This window comes from Ursus arctos, unplaced genomic scaffold (genome assembly GCF_023065955.2).
Source record: "Ursus arctos isolate Adak ecotype North America unplaced genomic scaffold, UrsArc2.0 scaffold_3, whole genome shotgun sequence".
NCBI classification, from domain to species: Eukaryota; Metazoa; Chordata; class Mammalia; order Carnivora; family Ursidae; genus Ursus; species Ursus arctos.
The window spans coordinates 20,234,419-20,252,414 of record NW_026622985.1 but is presented as its reverse complement, the minus strand read 5'-3'; the positions used below and the strand labels follow the sequence as shown (position 1 = coordinate 20,252,414).

The 17,996-nt window shown below is 40.6% G+C and overlaps 2 protein-coding genes across 2 annotated transcripts in view; one reads left to right on the top strand and one right to left on the bottom strand.

Annotated features, from left to right (window-relative positions):
- CCDC146 (coiled-coil domain containing 146) overlaps positions 1-17,996 on the bottom strand; it is a 108,129-nt gene that overhangs the window by 28,959 nt on the left and 61,174 nt on the right. The window contains exons 3-5 of the mRNA XM_026504269.4: positions 8,731-8,813; positions 5,312-5,521; positions 308-365 (exon numbers count right to left, since the gene is read on the bottom strand). Coding sequence (XP_026360054.3) covers positions 308-365; positions 5,312-5,521; positions 8,731-8,813 — 351 coding nt within the window. The remainder of the gene's footprint in view (positions 1-307; positions 366-5,311; positions 5,522-8,730; positions 8,814-17,996) is intronic.
- Positions 1-17,996, top strand: part of FGL2 (fibrinogen like 2) — a 60,553-nt gene that overhangs the window by 15,921 nt on the left and 26,636 nt on the right. The window lies entirely within an intron of this gene.

The window sequence follows — 17,996 nt, the reverse complement described above, 5'->3', positions numbered from 1 at the left end:
TGAGGGTAACAACTACGCAAAAATAATGTTTTTACGTGCCAGCCACAGAATCCTTTTTCCCCCCCTAAAAGCAAAGCAGATATTGTCGAACTAAACACAGCCTAAATTAGATGCCAAATAGCTAAGCCTGTAATAGGCATCACTGTGTGTATTCCAAAAGTTATTCCTTTCAGCATTATCCATACTTAAGACTCTTGGATCTTTCAGATGTCTCATGGTGTGGTTGTTGTGATAAACAGTAATATTTATCAAAAGGGATGTTTGAATCCAGTTGTGTTTAACAAACTGTAGACCATCTAAGACTTACTCCTGGCTTAGGTATCTTCTCAAATTCCTTTATTATGAGGTTTTTTTCTTCTGTTAAGCTGTAAAAAACAAAAACAAAAACCAACAAGTTTGACAATGTACAAAAAAGTAAGCCATTTCTGCAGTAATAGCTTTCTGTGTTCTCTTAGAATGGGCTTTCCATGTTTGTTTGCCAGGTAACCTGGCGTCCATTCTTTGGGATGGCTTCAGTGACTCCCAGTTAGGTGCTTCCTCCCCAGTCCTCCCACAACACTCTGCACACTCACCCATTGTCTCACCACATTATAGCTACTTGTTAGCACGACTTCCTCCCTAGACTCTGACCCCTTCCAGGCAGGCTCTGGGCCTTTTCTTTTTTATCCTATTTGCAATGAACCAGTGCCTGCCTGGATGACTCAGTGCCTTCCACTGGCTTCATCAAATAAGGAGATCTCACCAGCCAGTAGGTCTGGGAACTTGGAGCTAAAGATGCATGCATACCACGTTTTATTTTTATGAATTTTTATTTGAAGTCATGTAAACTAAGGTTAGTGTAATAAGTATGTGCCACATATGGAATTTAATGTAGGTCAGCTGTCTTGGCCACAAGCTGAAGTTGAACTTTCAGAGTTCTGAATACGTATGCCTTGACAATACTCTACTTCCAACCTATTGATCCTACACCTCACCCAGGCTGCCACCAGGGGGTGGTAGTGTGCTGCCATGGTTCAGTTGTAAAGGCCGCCTTAATGTCCCTGAGTTGGAAAAATGGTGACATGAAGCTCTCCCACAAGCTAAGACTCACAGCATTTCCTTTAAATAAGTATAAAATGATCTTCTCTTTAAACAAATATAGGATGGCTAATTCTTTAGGACATTTTAAACTAGTTACATTTCTATCATGTGTTTTTTATTAAGAAAATCTGATTTTTTTCCTTTAAAGGATGCATATTTTCCTATTTATAGAGAAATATATCATTCATAATCCCATCCCATCACACCACAGTTGATCATTTTTATTTTCCTTGTATCTTTTAATAATATTATACAAAATGTGTACATATGATTGAATCCATTTTTACTCAGCATGTAATTAAAGAGATCTTCCCAATTAAAAATATCTTCAGACTTCAAAATTAATAATTTAATACTTTCAAAGTTTCCTAGTGGGTGAATATCGCACAATAAAATAATCCTAAATATCATCTATCTTTCACTGACCCGATGTCAGGTAATTTATATGCATCATTTCTAATCTTCAGAACTTACCAAGTAGGTATTATTTTCTTCATTGTACAAATGAAGAAACAGGAGTTAAGCACCTTTTCCAAAGTCACACAGACAAGGCTGAGCTGACATTCAAACCTAGAAACTTAGCTCTGATGCAATATCAAGCTGCACGCCTCTGGAATACATTACTATTTAAGTATTCCATTTTTTTTTAGAACTTAGATAGCTTTCAGTTTTTCACTTTTGAAAGTAATAAGGTAGAAAATATCCTTATGCATTCTGTCTTTTTTTTTCTCCTTCTAAATCATCCTTTTTGCATGGTATTACTGAAATAAAAAAAACCACTTTTGTGCCTCTTGATATCTGTTAACTGCTAACATTTTAAATTGACATTAAAATTTAAATCTGCCTGACATTTCCAGCTTTCCTGACTAAGGGGTGCTTCAGGGTCAAAGCTGCTCCGGATTCATTTCTTTTCTGCAGCAAAAGTGTCCTAACTGAAACCATGTCATCAAAGTGTTTTGGTTTTAAGGACTTGTGAGTGAAAAGACAATACAGGATGCCCTGGATGTTGTCATGTGCGAGAAGCATCTTCTACCATCAGTAGAAGAAACAGCATGAACGAGTGGAAATTGCAAGAGGTAGATTTTGAACCAGTACGAGCAATAAACATCTAAGAGTCAGGCTGTCCAGAGCTGGGATGGGCTGCTGTGGGAGGCTGTGCGCTCCCGTCAGGAGGTGCTGAAGCATAGACGGGTGGTCACTGAGAGAAGATTCTGGTGATTCTAACGTGTAGTCAGGCTGAGAACCAGTTTGGGGGCCAACAGTTTTTAAACTTTGACATGTCTCAGAATCCCAGACGGAGCTTGTAAAACATTCACACGTTGCCTTGGGTGGAGAGACTTGGATAGAAATTGGAGTCATTAGTTTTAGGGTTGGATCTACCTTTTAAACAAGTTTCTCAGGCGCTTCTCTTTCAGTTATGAAGACTACACCTTGCAAAACCTGTTCTAAGCTCATTCTGTTCTTGGTTTCCACAGGGAGAGCAGGAAATATTTTTAAAAAAAGTGTTTAGAAAGTAAAGTCTGTTCCAGCTGTGAGTATTTCCTTACCACTAATCCTGATGACCTGGATGCCCCTTGGTCATAGCTAACATTCTGGAATTCCAGATGCGTTGCTGAAATACTCCCTCTGTTTCTTTCTTGCCGGATCTGTTTGTTTCTTGGTTCCAACTTTGCTGTTACTATTGGACTAAGAAAGGAAAACAACTACCAAGCCCTGGATGACAGCACGGGGACGGCGGCAACCAGCTAGGAAGAATAAAGAGTCACTACAGCCAGGATCATAGGATAGTCCCGTACACGTGCAGCACGAGCGTACCAGTCTCCACATCCCCACTCAGGACAGACAGTGATAACTGACCGTGGCTGAGACTTGCCAGAATGCATCAGATTTAGCATGAGGGACACAATTTATTTGCTGTCCAGATCTGAGGAATTATTAGAAAGCAGAGAAGCCCCAAAAGGTGACAAAGCGAAGAACAAGGAAGAGGCTGAAAAGAGTATTGGAAAATCTTTTCAGAGAATGTTTTTAGAAAGATAATGACTTCTACTTTGTTTCAAAAATAAGTTCTCAAGAGTATTTATTTAATTACTTTATTATTTATTTATAATGTGTATTTAACTTACTTAAGAAGGTTATATATTCTTTCCTAACCTGCATATTCAAGAGGTCAATGAGTATTAATCTCAAAACCAAAACTGTGGTGACAGATTTAATTATTAACTGACCACCATTATACTCACCATTAACATTTATTAAAGAGTTTCTATTGTGTGACAACATGAGAAAATCAACCAAATTACAGAGTAAAATTTTTTTTCTCTAGAGCATCTGGACAATATATTCTTCTTCATAGTTGCCAGTGATTCAGAAGTTCCTAAAGATATTGGGGTGGAGGGGTGCTAGTTATTAGGGCTTCTGTTATTTAGACGCTGAATAAAATGAGTTTGTTGTGCTGATCTGAAAAATATCATCTGTATATGCAGATGAATGGTTTTGTCTCACTGGCTTAGTTTCTTTATTTTTAGGTGGGGATGGGAATATCTACTTTTCCCTGGGGAGGAGGTATTGAGTGAATTTGTTTCTGTATCATGTAATATAAAATATATTAAAGCTAATGAAATACAGCCTATAGTTCTTTCCTGGTATTCCTTTTGGAATCACCATTATTTTTATGAAACTAAGTTTGTCAATTCTTGAGCTGCTAATATTTGAGAGTGCGAGGGAGTCTGCTCAAGCTAGAGTATTATGTGTTACAAATCCAAAAACAATACACACCAAGCATTTCTGCAAATGCGCGTCCTGAATGTTCTCGTTCACTGTAGGTCACTATGCACGGTCCCCTCCCTATCCCAAGTAACCCAGTGAACAATTTGCCTGTCTATACCTAAAAGGCAAGTGTTCTGGTTGTTGCTGGGCATTTTTTTCCTTGGCAGGAACACTTGGAAATTTTAAACAATTTAAATATCAACCGACTTATGTTCTTCTTACCCTTTCATGGAAATGTCAAGCATTCATATTTTCAATACTAATGAACAACCAACAATTGTTTTAATTTCATTATTTTCTCAACTGAAAGAGTGCTTACAGAGCACAGAAATAGCTAGGCTTTCTTTTTATAGACCTCACTGTGAGCCTGAAACAAGTTTAGATTGAAAGATGAAAAAGAACTCAGATTTTGTTTTTGCCCTGAATGTAATTCTCCTGATTAAGCTAGCTTTCTTCATCTCCCAGTTGAAAAGAAAGACCCCAATGAGAGGATTCGAAACCCAGGGCTTACAGAGTCCTCAGAAAGTCACTCAAATCATTTGCTTATCTCTCAGCAGGAATGAATTATATTTGCTCTGTTGGAAGTCTACCCACTCTTAAAAATACCCAGAGAAAGTTCTGCCACCTTAAAAGGTAACAAATTCGAGGAGCGAGTATTTGGCTTTCTCTTCAGTACCCAGGCAGAGCACCCAGCACACCAGAGCACAAAACTTGGATCGTAATCATTTTGAAATTCAATCTAAAGAGTGTGATTTGCTGAACAAACTCTTCCACTGACTTGCTCCTCTGCAGGAGAAATGTTAGAGATTTTGGAAAGAACATTTGCCTTCTAGCAACACATTTCTACTTTCGTTCACTGAATGACATCCTCTAAATCTGGATAAGTAGTTGTGTCTTCCAACAGGATATTACTTCCTTTCTTGATTCTGAGAAATAGGTTAGGAGAATAAGGTTGAATATGTGGCCCGTGTTGCTATATTAGAAAAATAGAGGGAGCCAGATGTGACCCTCTGCTCACAGGGGTTTGTCTGCAGAGCGCCTGTGGGGCGACCGCCATGCAGCCACGTGGTCTGGCACTGCTGAAAGGACATGGGGCCACCATTGGGCCAGGGAGGGTGAGAGCGTGTGCCAAGTCCTTGTTCTCTGCGGTGTGTTCTTTGGCTACAGTTTCCAGTGCTTATAGCTTTCCTGACACAGGGAAAACAACAGCAGGGATCTCCTCCTGAGGGCGTCTCCCTGTCACCTGAGCTTTTTTCTAGAAGTTGGGTAAGCTTCTTGTTCAGGAATGGCCCGTTCTAGGAAACCAAGGAAAGAGCTAGGCTTGTAATCATCTTGACATTGCCATGTCATACTCACTGTGCCTGAAATTCCTTCTGAATAAAGTCTGATTTTTCTGATTTTGTTTATGTGGAAAGAGCTTTGCTCAACTCTACCTTCAATGTGTTTGAGAGAGGAGTGCACTTACCTATTTAATCTGTATTGATTGTGGAGCTCTCTTTCCTTCACTGCATTATATTCGTTTTGGTACTTGAGAAGTTGTTCTCGCATTTTAGAGACCTCGGTGGTGAATGCCTCAGGAAAATTATCAGCTTGCTGAAGGTGAAACTGCTGCTGTTGTATTTGCTCGGTGAAACGTTTGGCATCCTCTAGCAGTTGGACCTCTGACTGTTGCGTACTGGGGTCCATGAAACACAGATTCAAATAATGAGAAGGCTGTACTTTTAACACCCGTAGTAGTTCACATGGCAGTCTAGCAAGGAGAGGAGGGAACATGTCCACACTGCTCCCGGTTCCTTCCATTCCCAGGTTCTGTTCAATTCAGTGATATTTTTGTGCCAAGTATTGTACTAGGTACTGGAGGTGAATGGAGCTCACAGTCTCCCAAGGGGAATGGATGAACTAGGTACCTGGAATACCAGGTGACAAGTACTACCACTAGTGTCTAGATCTAGATGGTGGGAGAGACAGAAAGAGCATTGAGTTGGACGGGAATGTGGTATTTGTACTTGACTTTGAAGAATAATCATGACTTCCCGGACTTGTGGGGGGGGGGGCGTTGATAATAAGGACAAGAGTGGGTCCTCCCTTCAACTGCCCCGGCAATGTGGCTTTCCCTAATTCCTGAATTCTCCTGAGCTGACTGTAGGAAAATCTTGTCCTCCTCAGTGAACTAAGAAACAACAAAGTTTTCTAAGGACACTTTACTAGGAAACTAGGAAGAAACATTCTCCTATAAAATTATGGACTTAAAGTACCTTAGAGATTTCTGATCCTACCTTCAATGTCTGGCTAGAGCTGGACTTGAATGTCACAGTTGAGGGGGATTCCCTGTCTAGGTCTTGACCCCGTCTAGGAACAAGGGTTAAATATCTGGCAAGAGGCAGATTTGAATGGACACAGAAACTGGACTTGGTGAAATCCTCTAAAACTCACCCAGCTCTGCTCCAGGCTGGCATCCGCAGCAGCCTCGTCAGCAGCCCTGACTCACCGTTCTCAGAAACCCAGCTGCCTCACAGTAGCTACCTTTCCTAGTGGAAGCAAGAGTGGTGCCGTGTCCTGTTTTAAAGCCAGGTGCACACCCCACCAAGTTTCCTCACCAAGAGAAATCTTCGGGGGGATCCTCATTTGCAAAGATGCCCAATGACTTGATCAAGGCTGTCTCAACTGAGGTTACCTGCTCCACCCATTTCCTCTGGTGTCAATATGGCATTTGCTCAGTAACACCCAGCGAAACATTTCCTGGAACATAATATGTTCCAGGCACTGTGTTAGATCCCAAATAGCAACAGCAGCTATAGTGATAACATGTATAATTTCTATTCACGAAAGCTGAAGTTGTTTCTTATAATTCAATTTCCTTGCATATAAATCTCAAGTTGCCTGATCTCCTTAATGTGAGTCTTCAGCTGCGGAAATGTGAAGTGTTGACTTGTGCCACAGGGCCTGATGCCCCCCAGAAGGAAAGTGGACAAGGTGGCTAGGGTTCTAGCCAGAACACAAATGCTAATTTACCCACATGGATTTGAAATATAGTGTCAGCAGAAGAGAATTTAACAACTTCTATAACGTGGTTCCAGTGTAAAACTCATTTGGTTTCAGTTCAGCATTTCCAGGCTGTATCTGCCGTGCTAAAACCTCAGCAGCAAGAGTGGAGAGTGCGTCTTCACGCCGTTCTCACCCACCAGGCAGGAGGAGTGGGAGAGGGTAGTGGGTGTTCGTAATGACAAGAGAGGGAACTAAAGGGTCAAGAGGAGGTAAAATGTGGGTAGCAGAAGGGAAGTAAGGGTTTTGCAACACAACCTGGAAGTAGGAAGAAATAACACCATAGCCTTGGTCCTATGTTGTTGTCTGTCACTGGGACACAGGGAACTAAACTGTGGCCCAGGGAAGGAGGAAGCTAAATCAGCATCCCACAAAGCTCTGCTGAGCTCTAGACGAGAGCTATGTGGAGGGCGAGAAATGTTGCTGTATTCCTTGTATCTGCAAAGGGACTTGGAGGAATGCCCTGAGAACTGCACGGATTCCCTCCCCTCTGTCATTTAAGCAGTGTGAAGTATGTTGAAAAAGCTTACCCCAGACTTTCCATCTAAATCCTCCAAGTTCCTGAGTCTTGAGAACTATCTGTACATACTGGCAGTCAGGGCCAATTGTGGAAAATGGAGTCTCCATGAGGGATAGGGGTGAGGAGTTAGCTCGAGGCTTCCATCAAGGAAGAAGAGGAGGAGCCAGAGCTGGATGGTTGTTAGGAACTTGGGTGGAGCTGAGTATTAGGCAGTGGAGTGAAAGTGAAGGGCACATGGGAATGCAGCTCTGCTTCTCCTTGTGCTTCGCTCTTCCCTCATGCTCCCATCCTCAAAGTAGCCAGATTGACTCTGGGCAGGAAAAGCAGTAGGGCTAATGTTTGAAGACTCGGGGAGAGGATGGGTGGGGAATGGCAGGATGGAGTTTCTATCCATTGCTGTCTCTCCTTGGCTCTTGGTGAAGACATCATGCAAGGTAATGAGGCAGGTGGTTATGCGGAAAAGGAGGGAGGGGGATGGGGAGTAGTAAGGAAGAGCAGCAGAACTGGATTTCCCTTCTTTCTTCATTCTCCTTCTCCCTGATTCCCAGTGGTTCATAGCAGGTGCTTAGAAAACTTTGTGGAATTATCCTGTGGAAGCCTATTCTCACCTGCGGATTGGAACTAGGCTAAAGAGAGTAGCCTTGGGTAGGTGGACGAGGTAAGAAGACCAATGTCTCAGCAGATGTAGGCTGGGGTTGTGCTCGAACATATAACTCTGAGCAGTGAAGAGAGATGGGGAATGGAGAATCCTACAAGAGTGTTCTGTAGCAGATAATGTCAGTGTCCCATCAAATCCCACCCCCCAGCCCACTCTGGGGGTCACCTGTAGCTTTGGTGGACAGTTACCATACACACTGACAGCACCTGTGTGCCTCTGCCTGAGAGCTTTCTCTGGCCATAGGAACTTGCTTGGCTTCTCAGAGGGTGTGCTAGAAACGCCAGGAGCTCATCTCCCTAGGAGCAATCGTTAATCAACAATGGATGGAAAACAGTGGACAAATATCCCAGTTTCCTCACCCTTTGGTGGGAGAGTTCCGAGGTGTGTTCCACACACTCAGGGGGTCCTCAGTGAGACTGGGCACCAGTTGGCCACAGTGTAAACCTGCAGAGAAGCACACCCCTGGCTACATTGCTCCCTTCCCCATCTCACTTCCCCATCCTCCCATGGTAATTTCTGGTATCACTTCTCAAACTACTTGAACTCAGACCTTTGCCTCGAGGCCTGCTTTTGGCAGAATAAAAAACAAGATAGAGCCCATCACACACATACGAAAGAAGTATAAATATGATAAGAGATGTCTCCACATGAGCAAATAGCCTACCTTACCACGGTATCATGGAGCAAGGTGTACTTCGCTTTTAACTCTGCCATTCTGGTTCCAGGAAGTTTTCCCATACTGTGTAACTAGCAAAGAGAACACAAGACCACTGTTAGCCAGCACCCTCCTTATGCTTAAAGCAGAGATAAAGTGGACATAGGAATATCTTATAAAATCCTCCCATTCAACATTAGAGAGAAAACATACAAGGCAATGTGGTGTATTATAAAGATGCTGGGTGTTTGGAGAAAATGTTCTACTCTGCCTCTTGTAATCTCTATGTTCCCAGGCAAGACTCTTACCTCTCTAGGTAAATTGAGGGAAGGAATTGAGTTAAATTCTTCCAATTCTAAAAAAGCATACTTCTAGGTTTAGCAAACACCTGAATAGTATAGATGATTAGGATGGCTATTTGTAAGTTGACAGAACTAACAATCATCGAACATCTGTTACAAGCAAGTGTTGTACATCAATTATTTCATTGTCAGAAATGTTTTGTGAAGTAGGGATTATCTCAATTTTAAACTGAAGTCTAGAAAGTTAAGTGATTTGTTTCAAAGTTACAGAGTTAGTTAAAGGCAGTGTCAGAATGTAAACCCAAGTGGTCCAGCTCCAAAAACCCATGATCACTCCCCTGTCCCACAATCTCTCTGCCTCTACAGCCAAAGAAGCATGTAACTTTATTTGGTACATAAAGTGATATCATTTGTTTCTTTTTCATTTCTGGCAAAAGAACTTTTGATTTACTCTCTGAGTTAGATGATAAATAGTAATAGACATCAGAGCACAATATGAAACATGAACGTTTTACTATAATGTAATGAACATTTGTATTAGGTTTGACTTTAATTGAACTGCTACTGACATAGTATCAAAACATGCAACTAAAGAAAAGATTTGTGTGTATCAATGCCGTGTTCTTACCTCCAAAATACTTCTTGAGTCCATCCCTTTTCCTCTCCTTTTCCTGGTCCCACTAGTCCAAGTCCCATCCCATCTCATTTGGACTACTGCAAAACCTCCCACTCTCCCCATCCCTATCCCTGTGTCCACTCAGGCCTCCTTCAGTCTACTTTCCAGGGAGGTTTATTTTTTTAATCAAACAAGATTTTGCTATGCTGGGTGTTCAAAACTCAAGTGGAATAGAATTCAAGACCCTGGAGATGACCCCTGAGGTCCTATATGATCCTGCTACCTCCCAGTCTCCTTTCAAAACCCTCTCCTCAAGCTCTTAATGCTCCAGCCACACTGGCTGCCTTTTATTTCCCTAAATGCGTGAATCTCCGTCCTTCCCCAGGGCCTCCATGTTGGCCATTCCTCGCTTTTCCCCGACTCCAATTCTTTCTTCATACCTCAGTTTCTTTTTTTTTTTTTTAAGAGTTTATTTATTTGTTTGATAGAGCGTGCACAAGTAGGCAGAGCGGCAAGCAGAGGGAGAGGGAGGAACAGACTCCCTGCTGAGCAGAGAGCCCAACATGGGGCTCCATCCCAGGACCCTGAGATCATGACCTGAGCTGAAGGCAGACGCTTAACCGACTGAGCCACCCAGGCGCCCCCATACCTCAGTTTCAATATCAATCTATAATCGGGCCTTCTCTGACTTCTAAATTAAGATAGATACCCACACATACCACAGACCCCAAAAGAAAGTTGTATTTCATACCATATAACATATTACAGTCTGCAGTAATAAATATATTTACGTGACTCCCCAACTACTTGTATAAGCACCATGAGGAAGGGGCCTGGGTCAGCTCATTCTTCACAGTGTCCTCAGCTGTTAGAAGCCCAGGCACAGTGCAGCCACTTGGCAAACACATGCCACATGAGCAAATGAATGACTGTAACTGATAAAATGCAAAGGTCAGAGTCTCCACAGTGGCCTTTCATGGTCTCTCTGTCCACATCGGGTAGAAAAGACATTGTAAAATGCACTGTAAAACCCTCTCTCTCTCGTGAAAGTGTTTGGGATCTTCTGCGAGGGACTTACAAGCTGGAGACAGACCTGGGTCCCAATGCTCACAACTGTCATTTTCTATATATGGGTGACATATGGTAAACAAGATTTATTTATTTATTTATTTTAGTTATTTGCATTCCAGTTAGTTAACATACAGTGTAATGTTAATTTCAGGTGTACAATGTAGTGATTCAACATATACAACACCCAGTGCTCATCACACCAAGTGCCCCTGACCTCTTTAATCCCCATCACCTCTTTCACCCCTATCTCCACCCACCTTAACCATCAGTTTGTTCTCTATACTGAAGAGTCTATCTCTTGGTTTTCCTCTCTTTTCCCTCCATGATCATTTGTTTTGTTTCTTAAATGCCACGTACGAGTGAAATCGTATGGTATCTTTCTCTGACTTTTTCCGCTTAGCATAATTCTCTCTAGTTCCATTCATGTCATTGCAAACAGCAAGATTTCATTCTCTTTTATGACTGAGGAATATCCCATTGTATATATAGATACCACATCTTTATCCACTCACTAGTGGATGGACATTTGGGCTCCCTCGAAAATTGGGCTGTTGTTGATAGTGCTGCTATAAACGTCAGGATGCATGTATCCCTTTGAATTAGGAATTAGGTATTCTTTGGTAAATACCACTGGTGCAGTTGCTGGATCTTAGGGTAGTTCTATTTTTAACTTTTTGAGGAACCTCCATACTGGGTAAAGAAGATTTGTAAGCCCCTTGAGGAGGTTCTGCTTCTCCCTAAAACAAATATCTTAAAATGTATTCTTATGCCACCTTAAATATAATTTACATGTAATTTTTTAAGTGTTGAGTTGCTATTGGTAGGTTGACCTAGTGTTACATTTTATAGATATTTCAATAAATACAATTATTTTGTTTCTTCAGTTTTCTTTCTGCATTTTTGAATTAATATGTACTTTACTTCAGATCTCAAACATTTTCATAGGTTCCTAAAAAACAGTGTAGGACCTAGGCATTGTGCTTTTAAGGACTAATATGTTTAAAAAAAAAAAAAAAGCTTTGCATTTGGGCCCTCTTAAAGGAGAAAAATTACTGGGAAAAAGTTATGAAAAGGTAAGGGTGAGAATATGTGTTTGTATGTGTGTGCATGTAATATGAAGACCATGTGGGGACCAGCCTTGTAATTAGGCAACAAGTTAACCACTCTAAGTAAGCCATTGGGTACGATAATTATGGACTCTTATGTTTAAAAATGCATATAGTATTTATCATTTTGTTTTCAAGCTGAAAAGACATTACCTCTCACCTACTGCCCTGCATGATGGAACCAGAACAAATGTGACATAGGTCCTCCCCTACAGTAGTTCACAGTTTGAGAAGATAGACACAAATTACAGAACACTAGCACTACACTCAGTAGCTTTATTGTGAGTAAATAACCACATTTGGTATCATGCTGTTATTTTCTCTATATTGTAAGTTAAAGCAAATAAATAAGATCATAAATTACAGACCACTTCCAGATGATGGAACTTCCAGAATGGTCCTGTGAAGAGCTTGATGAAATCTCCCCCTCAGAGAAACATTGATTCAACTCATCAAAATTATCTAACACAACCGTTTTAAGTCCCTGGAAATTGACCTAAGGGCATGCAAAATATTGAGATGTATTTATTTAACAAAATCTGAAACTGAATAAGAACAGTAGCCGACTATGGCATTTGAACCATGAACTGTACCCATTACCCCTGGCCCCATGTTGTGGAAGAACTATTCTGGGCAGGCTTAGCAGCCAGTGAAGAGCTTATCTCCCCCACCTTCCTATTGCTAAAGACCTCTTCAGGTGGGTGGGGCAAGGTTAAAAATAAAAACAAGGAAAGAATATGTATACAGAGACATCAGAGGCTGCACACTATGGGGAAGATACACTTCACAGAATTAATCCAGCCAAGTCACTAAATGAATAAACAAATGAACAACAATAACACAAACCCAACAGCAACAACAACAAGCCTGGGCAGAAATCAGAAACTAAAGTTGTTACAATATATTATCTAAAATGTCCAATTCTCAACAAAAAATTATGAGTCCCTCAAGAAATAGGGGGGGAAAAGGGCAAAAACTCTTTGGGAGGGTGCAGATGTTGGACTTAACAAAGACTTCAAAGCAGCTATTATAAACATGTCCAATAATGAAAGCAAACCATATTTAAAGAATCACAGGAGAATATGATGTCAATTCATCAAATAGCGAATATCAATAAGGTATTGATCTAGAAGGCCAAGAGCTTAGGTGATAAAATGATGTTCCTTGGGTCGTAAGAAGGTATGGTTTTTGTATTTTTATGTTTGCTTATCTGTATTTTCTACTTTTCTCCAACACATATGTATTGCTTTTAATAATAAAAGTCTATTAAATATGCTTGAGAACTATTGCTGTAAACAGTAGGGATTCAGAGCAGAATTTTAAACTGGAGAGTGCCGTGTTCAGATCTTACTGGCAGATACAGCCAGATTCTAGCTCAGAGTTAGAGAAAACTCAGCTGTTTTGAGTCTTTTCTAAAATACCAGTTAATTGAAGCCCGATGGCAGGTGGATCAGGGGTACATGTTGGCAGGTTCTATGACTACAGAAAAAGCAGGAAGGCGAGAGAGGCTTCCTTTCCTATTTGCTGTTTCCATCACCCCAATAGTCAGACTGCCTTTGGTGCCTACGAACCTATGAAGAAAGCTGACAGGGCAAAACATCTGGTATGTCTCTGTAGTTTCTACATAAATTGAAAAAATTTAAGTCATAGACATTTAGAAAGAAGATTGATAAGCTATCTTTTATGTGGTCTACTCTCCTAAAAACCAATCTTTCTTAAAAAGAAAAAGATCCAACTGTGAAGAACGGATTCTAGCCTCCTTAAACATAAAATTCATAATCTGGATATAATATTCATCCAACAGGGACTTTTCTGTGGAATTGTAAACTGTCTCCTTAAGCAGGTCTGTCTCTGGTTGGGAACTTCAGACTCCATTCTAGCAGATGAAATGCTTCACTCATGAACATCTACATGGAAAAAATGGTTGCATTTTCACACTGCATGATACAAATGGGCACAGAAACCAAGTTTGTCATGTTTTAAAAATGCAGGATCTAAAGCACAGACCCATAAGACCCAACTGATGTCAAAGAGTATACATAATGAAAGGTTAGATATAATGTCATAAAGTTCATAAATATGATTTCACAATAGACAATTGTGTTACTGAATTGCCTTGTTGGTAATTGAGACTGGAAGGAAACATTTACTCTAGAGCTGAAAGTTTAACAAGAGTTCATGATTCATGGACAACATGTAATGATACGGAAAATATTTCAAAAATGGAAATTCTAGGACATTCCAAGGAAAGTAAGAACTTTCACCAAGTGAACTTATGTGGAAGGGGGCAGCATGAGGAAACAATTAGGTGTTTGTGTGGGTGTGTGCAGGGCAGCCACAGTGACCGTGGTTATTAACCTACTCTATTCTTGTTGCCTCTTTGACATTACCTACTGGTTTGGTCTTATCCTGATAAATCGTTGACTTTGGGGGCAGCATAAACTTTTCAGCATAAATCCTTATCATTCTTGTCTCCCACTCACAGTCTCCCTTTCTCTGCTAGAAATAAACAACATGGCCATTTGAAGCAGTTTCCAAATGCAATGGAACTCTCAACAAAGCATCACTCCTGTTGTTTGACTTTTCCCCTTGGTTGTTATATTAAGCTTTAGCTTTCCCATATACCTAACTCATTCACCAAACAGAATTAAGCCACCTGAACTCATCATCTGCATCAACGGATCCATTTATCCACAGCCACCCCTACCCTTAACTTCTTTCCCCAAATCTCAAAAATGAAGTCCTCCTTTCCTCTTTTTAAGGCAAACCTATCCACCTGTGTTTTCAAATATATACTCTCCTACCTTGTCCTAGGCATTAAAGCATCAGTTATACCTTCTTTTCCTTTCTAATCTCTATTTCTCCCACTTAACTGGCTCAGTGTAGTATTGTATTCAAGTACATCATAAGTGGACTTTGATTTGAATTCCAGCTTTGTTACTTTTTTTCCTTTTCAGATTCCAGTGTAATTAGTGTACGCTGTTACATTAGCTTCAGGTGTACAACATGCCTCAGCAATCCTATACATTACTCAGTGTTCATCACGATAAGTGTGCTCTTAATCCCCTTCACCTATTTCCCCCATTTCCCCGCCCACCTTGCTCTCGTAACCCCAGTTTTCTATATTTGAGTCTGTTTTTTGGTCTCTTTTCTCTCTGTTTTGTTCAGCTCTACTACTTCTTAACTTTGTAACCTGGAGTCATATTTAATCAATCTGTGCCTCAGTTTTTTCAGCTGTAAAGATAAAAGTAGTCCGAATTTCATAAGTCTGTGTGAAAACTAAATGAATAATTATATGTAAGGTATTTGGTATAGTGTCTAGTACACAAATAAGAGCTTAATCAATGGCAGTTATTTTATTAGTATCATCATTGACATTGTCCTCAACCTATAAATTTGCTCAAGTCTTTCTGATTTAAGAAACAAAACAAAATCCACCTTGGGTGCTATGCTCCTATCTCTGTCTCCTTCACTCTCATTTCAGCTTTTCTCAAAGGAGTCATAGCTCTCTATCTCCACTCCCTTACCTTCCGGTCACTCACCAATTCATAGTCCCTGTGTCACCAGACCGATACATTGACCAGTGACTTTCTCATTTCTCTGGCTGATTTTGAGATTTTTCTCTTAACCAGTGTTTTCCAGTAATTTGTTTATGATATATCTGGGTGCTTGCTTCCGCCTGAGATTTGGTCGCAATGTTGTATCTGTGAGTTCATAGTTTTCATCAAAGTTAGAAAAATTTCAGATGTTGGTTTTTCAAATATTTTTTCTGTCCACCTCGCCTCTCCTTCTGCAACTAATTATTCATATGTTTGGCCACTTGATGTCCGCAGATCACTGATGTTCTCTTCATTTTTATTTTACACTCCTTTTTCTTTGTTTCCTTTTGAATAGTATCTATCGTTAACATCTTAAGAATCCACTAATCTCCTTTTCTTTAGTGTTTAATCTGCTGTTAATCCCATCCAGTGAATTTTTCATCTCAAATACTGTATTTTTCATCTTTAGAAGTTTGATTTGAGCCTTTTTATAGCTTTCTCTTTTCTCATTATGTTTATGCTTCCTTCCACCTTTTTTCTAACATTCAAAATCTCTTTAATATCTGTTCTGATGTCCTTGTCAATTAATTCTATTTCCGTTCTACTCCATTGTTTGATTTTTCTACTCATTATAAGTCATATTTTCCTGCTTCTTTTGTGCCAGACATTGTGAATTTTACACTATTGGGAGATGGGTTTTTAAAAAATATTCCTTTAAATATTTCTGGGCATTGTGAGTCATAGTTAAGTTAAGTTGGAAACAGTTTGATCCTTTCAAGTCTTGCTTGTGATCTTTGTTAAGGAAGTCCAGAATGATCTTTTGTCTAGGGCTAATTTGGCCCCACTACTGGGTCAGTACCTTTCTACTCAGTGCCCATACATTAGGAGGTCTTTCTGTTCTGATTGGTGGCACGTGAACTATTGGCTCTGTATGAGTTTCAGGTGTCATTCCATCCCCTCCTTTCTGGGAGTTCTTTCTCCAGCCTCAGCAATATCCTCATAAGCATGCACTGATCAGTATTCCTCTGCTGATCTCTGGAGCTTCTGCTCTGTGACACTCTTCCCTCTCCTCACCTATGTATTTTAGCCACCTTGGCCTCCCTGAATCTCCAAGTGTGTCACCACAAATCAGCAAGACCTGGTTCTATTTGGGTTCCCCTCCTTATGCTGTCACGTGGAAACTCTGAGTTGTAAGATGGCACAATTAAAGGTCTCAGTTTATTACGTACCCCCAGAGATTACTGTCCTGTGCAATCTGTTGTCCAAAGTCTAAAAATCACTGTTTCATCTAATTTGATCAGATTTTAGTTGTTTAAGGTAGGAGGGTAAATCTGGGTCCCATTACTCTGTCTTAGTTGGAAGTAGAGCCCCAGTGGCCTCTTAATTATTATATTCAAATGACATTTCTCTGTCCTTAGGTTACTTGATGACACTTATTACTATTGACTTATTATAGTGCATTATTCCTGTAACTCTTTCCTCTTCCAGGTCCTGTAATATATAGTCTCACAGGTCTCTCTCTTACTTTTCTCTTTTCTTCTCTGGTCCTCCCTTTAAAAGTTGGTGGCATCCAGGATTTGGTCCTTATCTTTTTCCCCTTTTTAAACTATTTACTTTCCCCAGGGCCTCTTATTCACTCCCAGAGTCTGAGATACCACCTACATGCTGAGGGGTCTCCAGGCTGTTATTGGACAAGCTAGAACTTTATGTGGGCAAGGGCCTTGTAAGACTATGGGAGCTACGGTGAGAGAGTAATAAACACCTTCTTTGTCCAAACCTTGGAATACATGAAATTGTTTACTTAATGCAGTATCAGTGTTCAGGTATTGTGATAATTTTGACAGAAATTTATGATCATGCAGCATTTTATCCTTTTATAGAATAAATAAAATCCATAATTCTTTACAGAGCATGTGGCAGTAGATAACTAACCACTTCCCCCAACTTTTAAGTCTTGTCTCCCTTGTTAATATGTCCCTCTGTGCTGCCAGCAAAAGACAATTTTCACCTTGCTTTAAATCCTTCAAAGGATCCCAGCACCTTCAGGATTAACTCTAGGTCCCTTAACATGGTAGACAAGGGCTTTCATTATCTGGCAGCTAACACCCTCTCCAAACTGGTCTCCTCCCTTTCTAAACCTCCCACGACCATTTCAGTTATGTGTTATGTCCTGTGGCAGGCAGAATGATGCCCTTCCCCTCACCCCCAAAGACGTCCACATCCTAATCCCTCTGACATATCTAGGGATTGTTACGTTACATGGCAAAAGGGACTTTGCAGATGTAATTAAGAGTGTGGACCCCGAGATGTGGAGATCATTGTGGATTACCTGGCTGGCCCAGTTTAATCATAGGAGTCCTTAAAAGCAGAGTGCCTTTCCTGAAGGAGGAAAGATTGGAAGTGTGAGAAGAACTTGACCTACTGGGAGGAAGGGGTTCATGGGACAAGGAATATGTGTAACCCCTAGAAGCTAAAAAAGAACAGAACCGGATACTCTGGTAGAGCCTCCAGAAAAGAATACAGTCCTATCTACACCTCGATTTTAGCTCAGTGAGAACCATGTTGGACTTTCAACCTACAGAATTATAAGATCATAAATTTTGTTTAAGCCACTGTGTTTGCAATAATTGGTTGGGAGAGC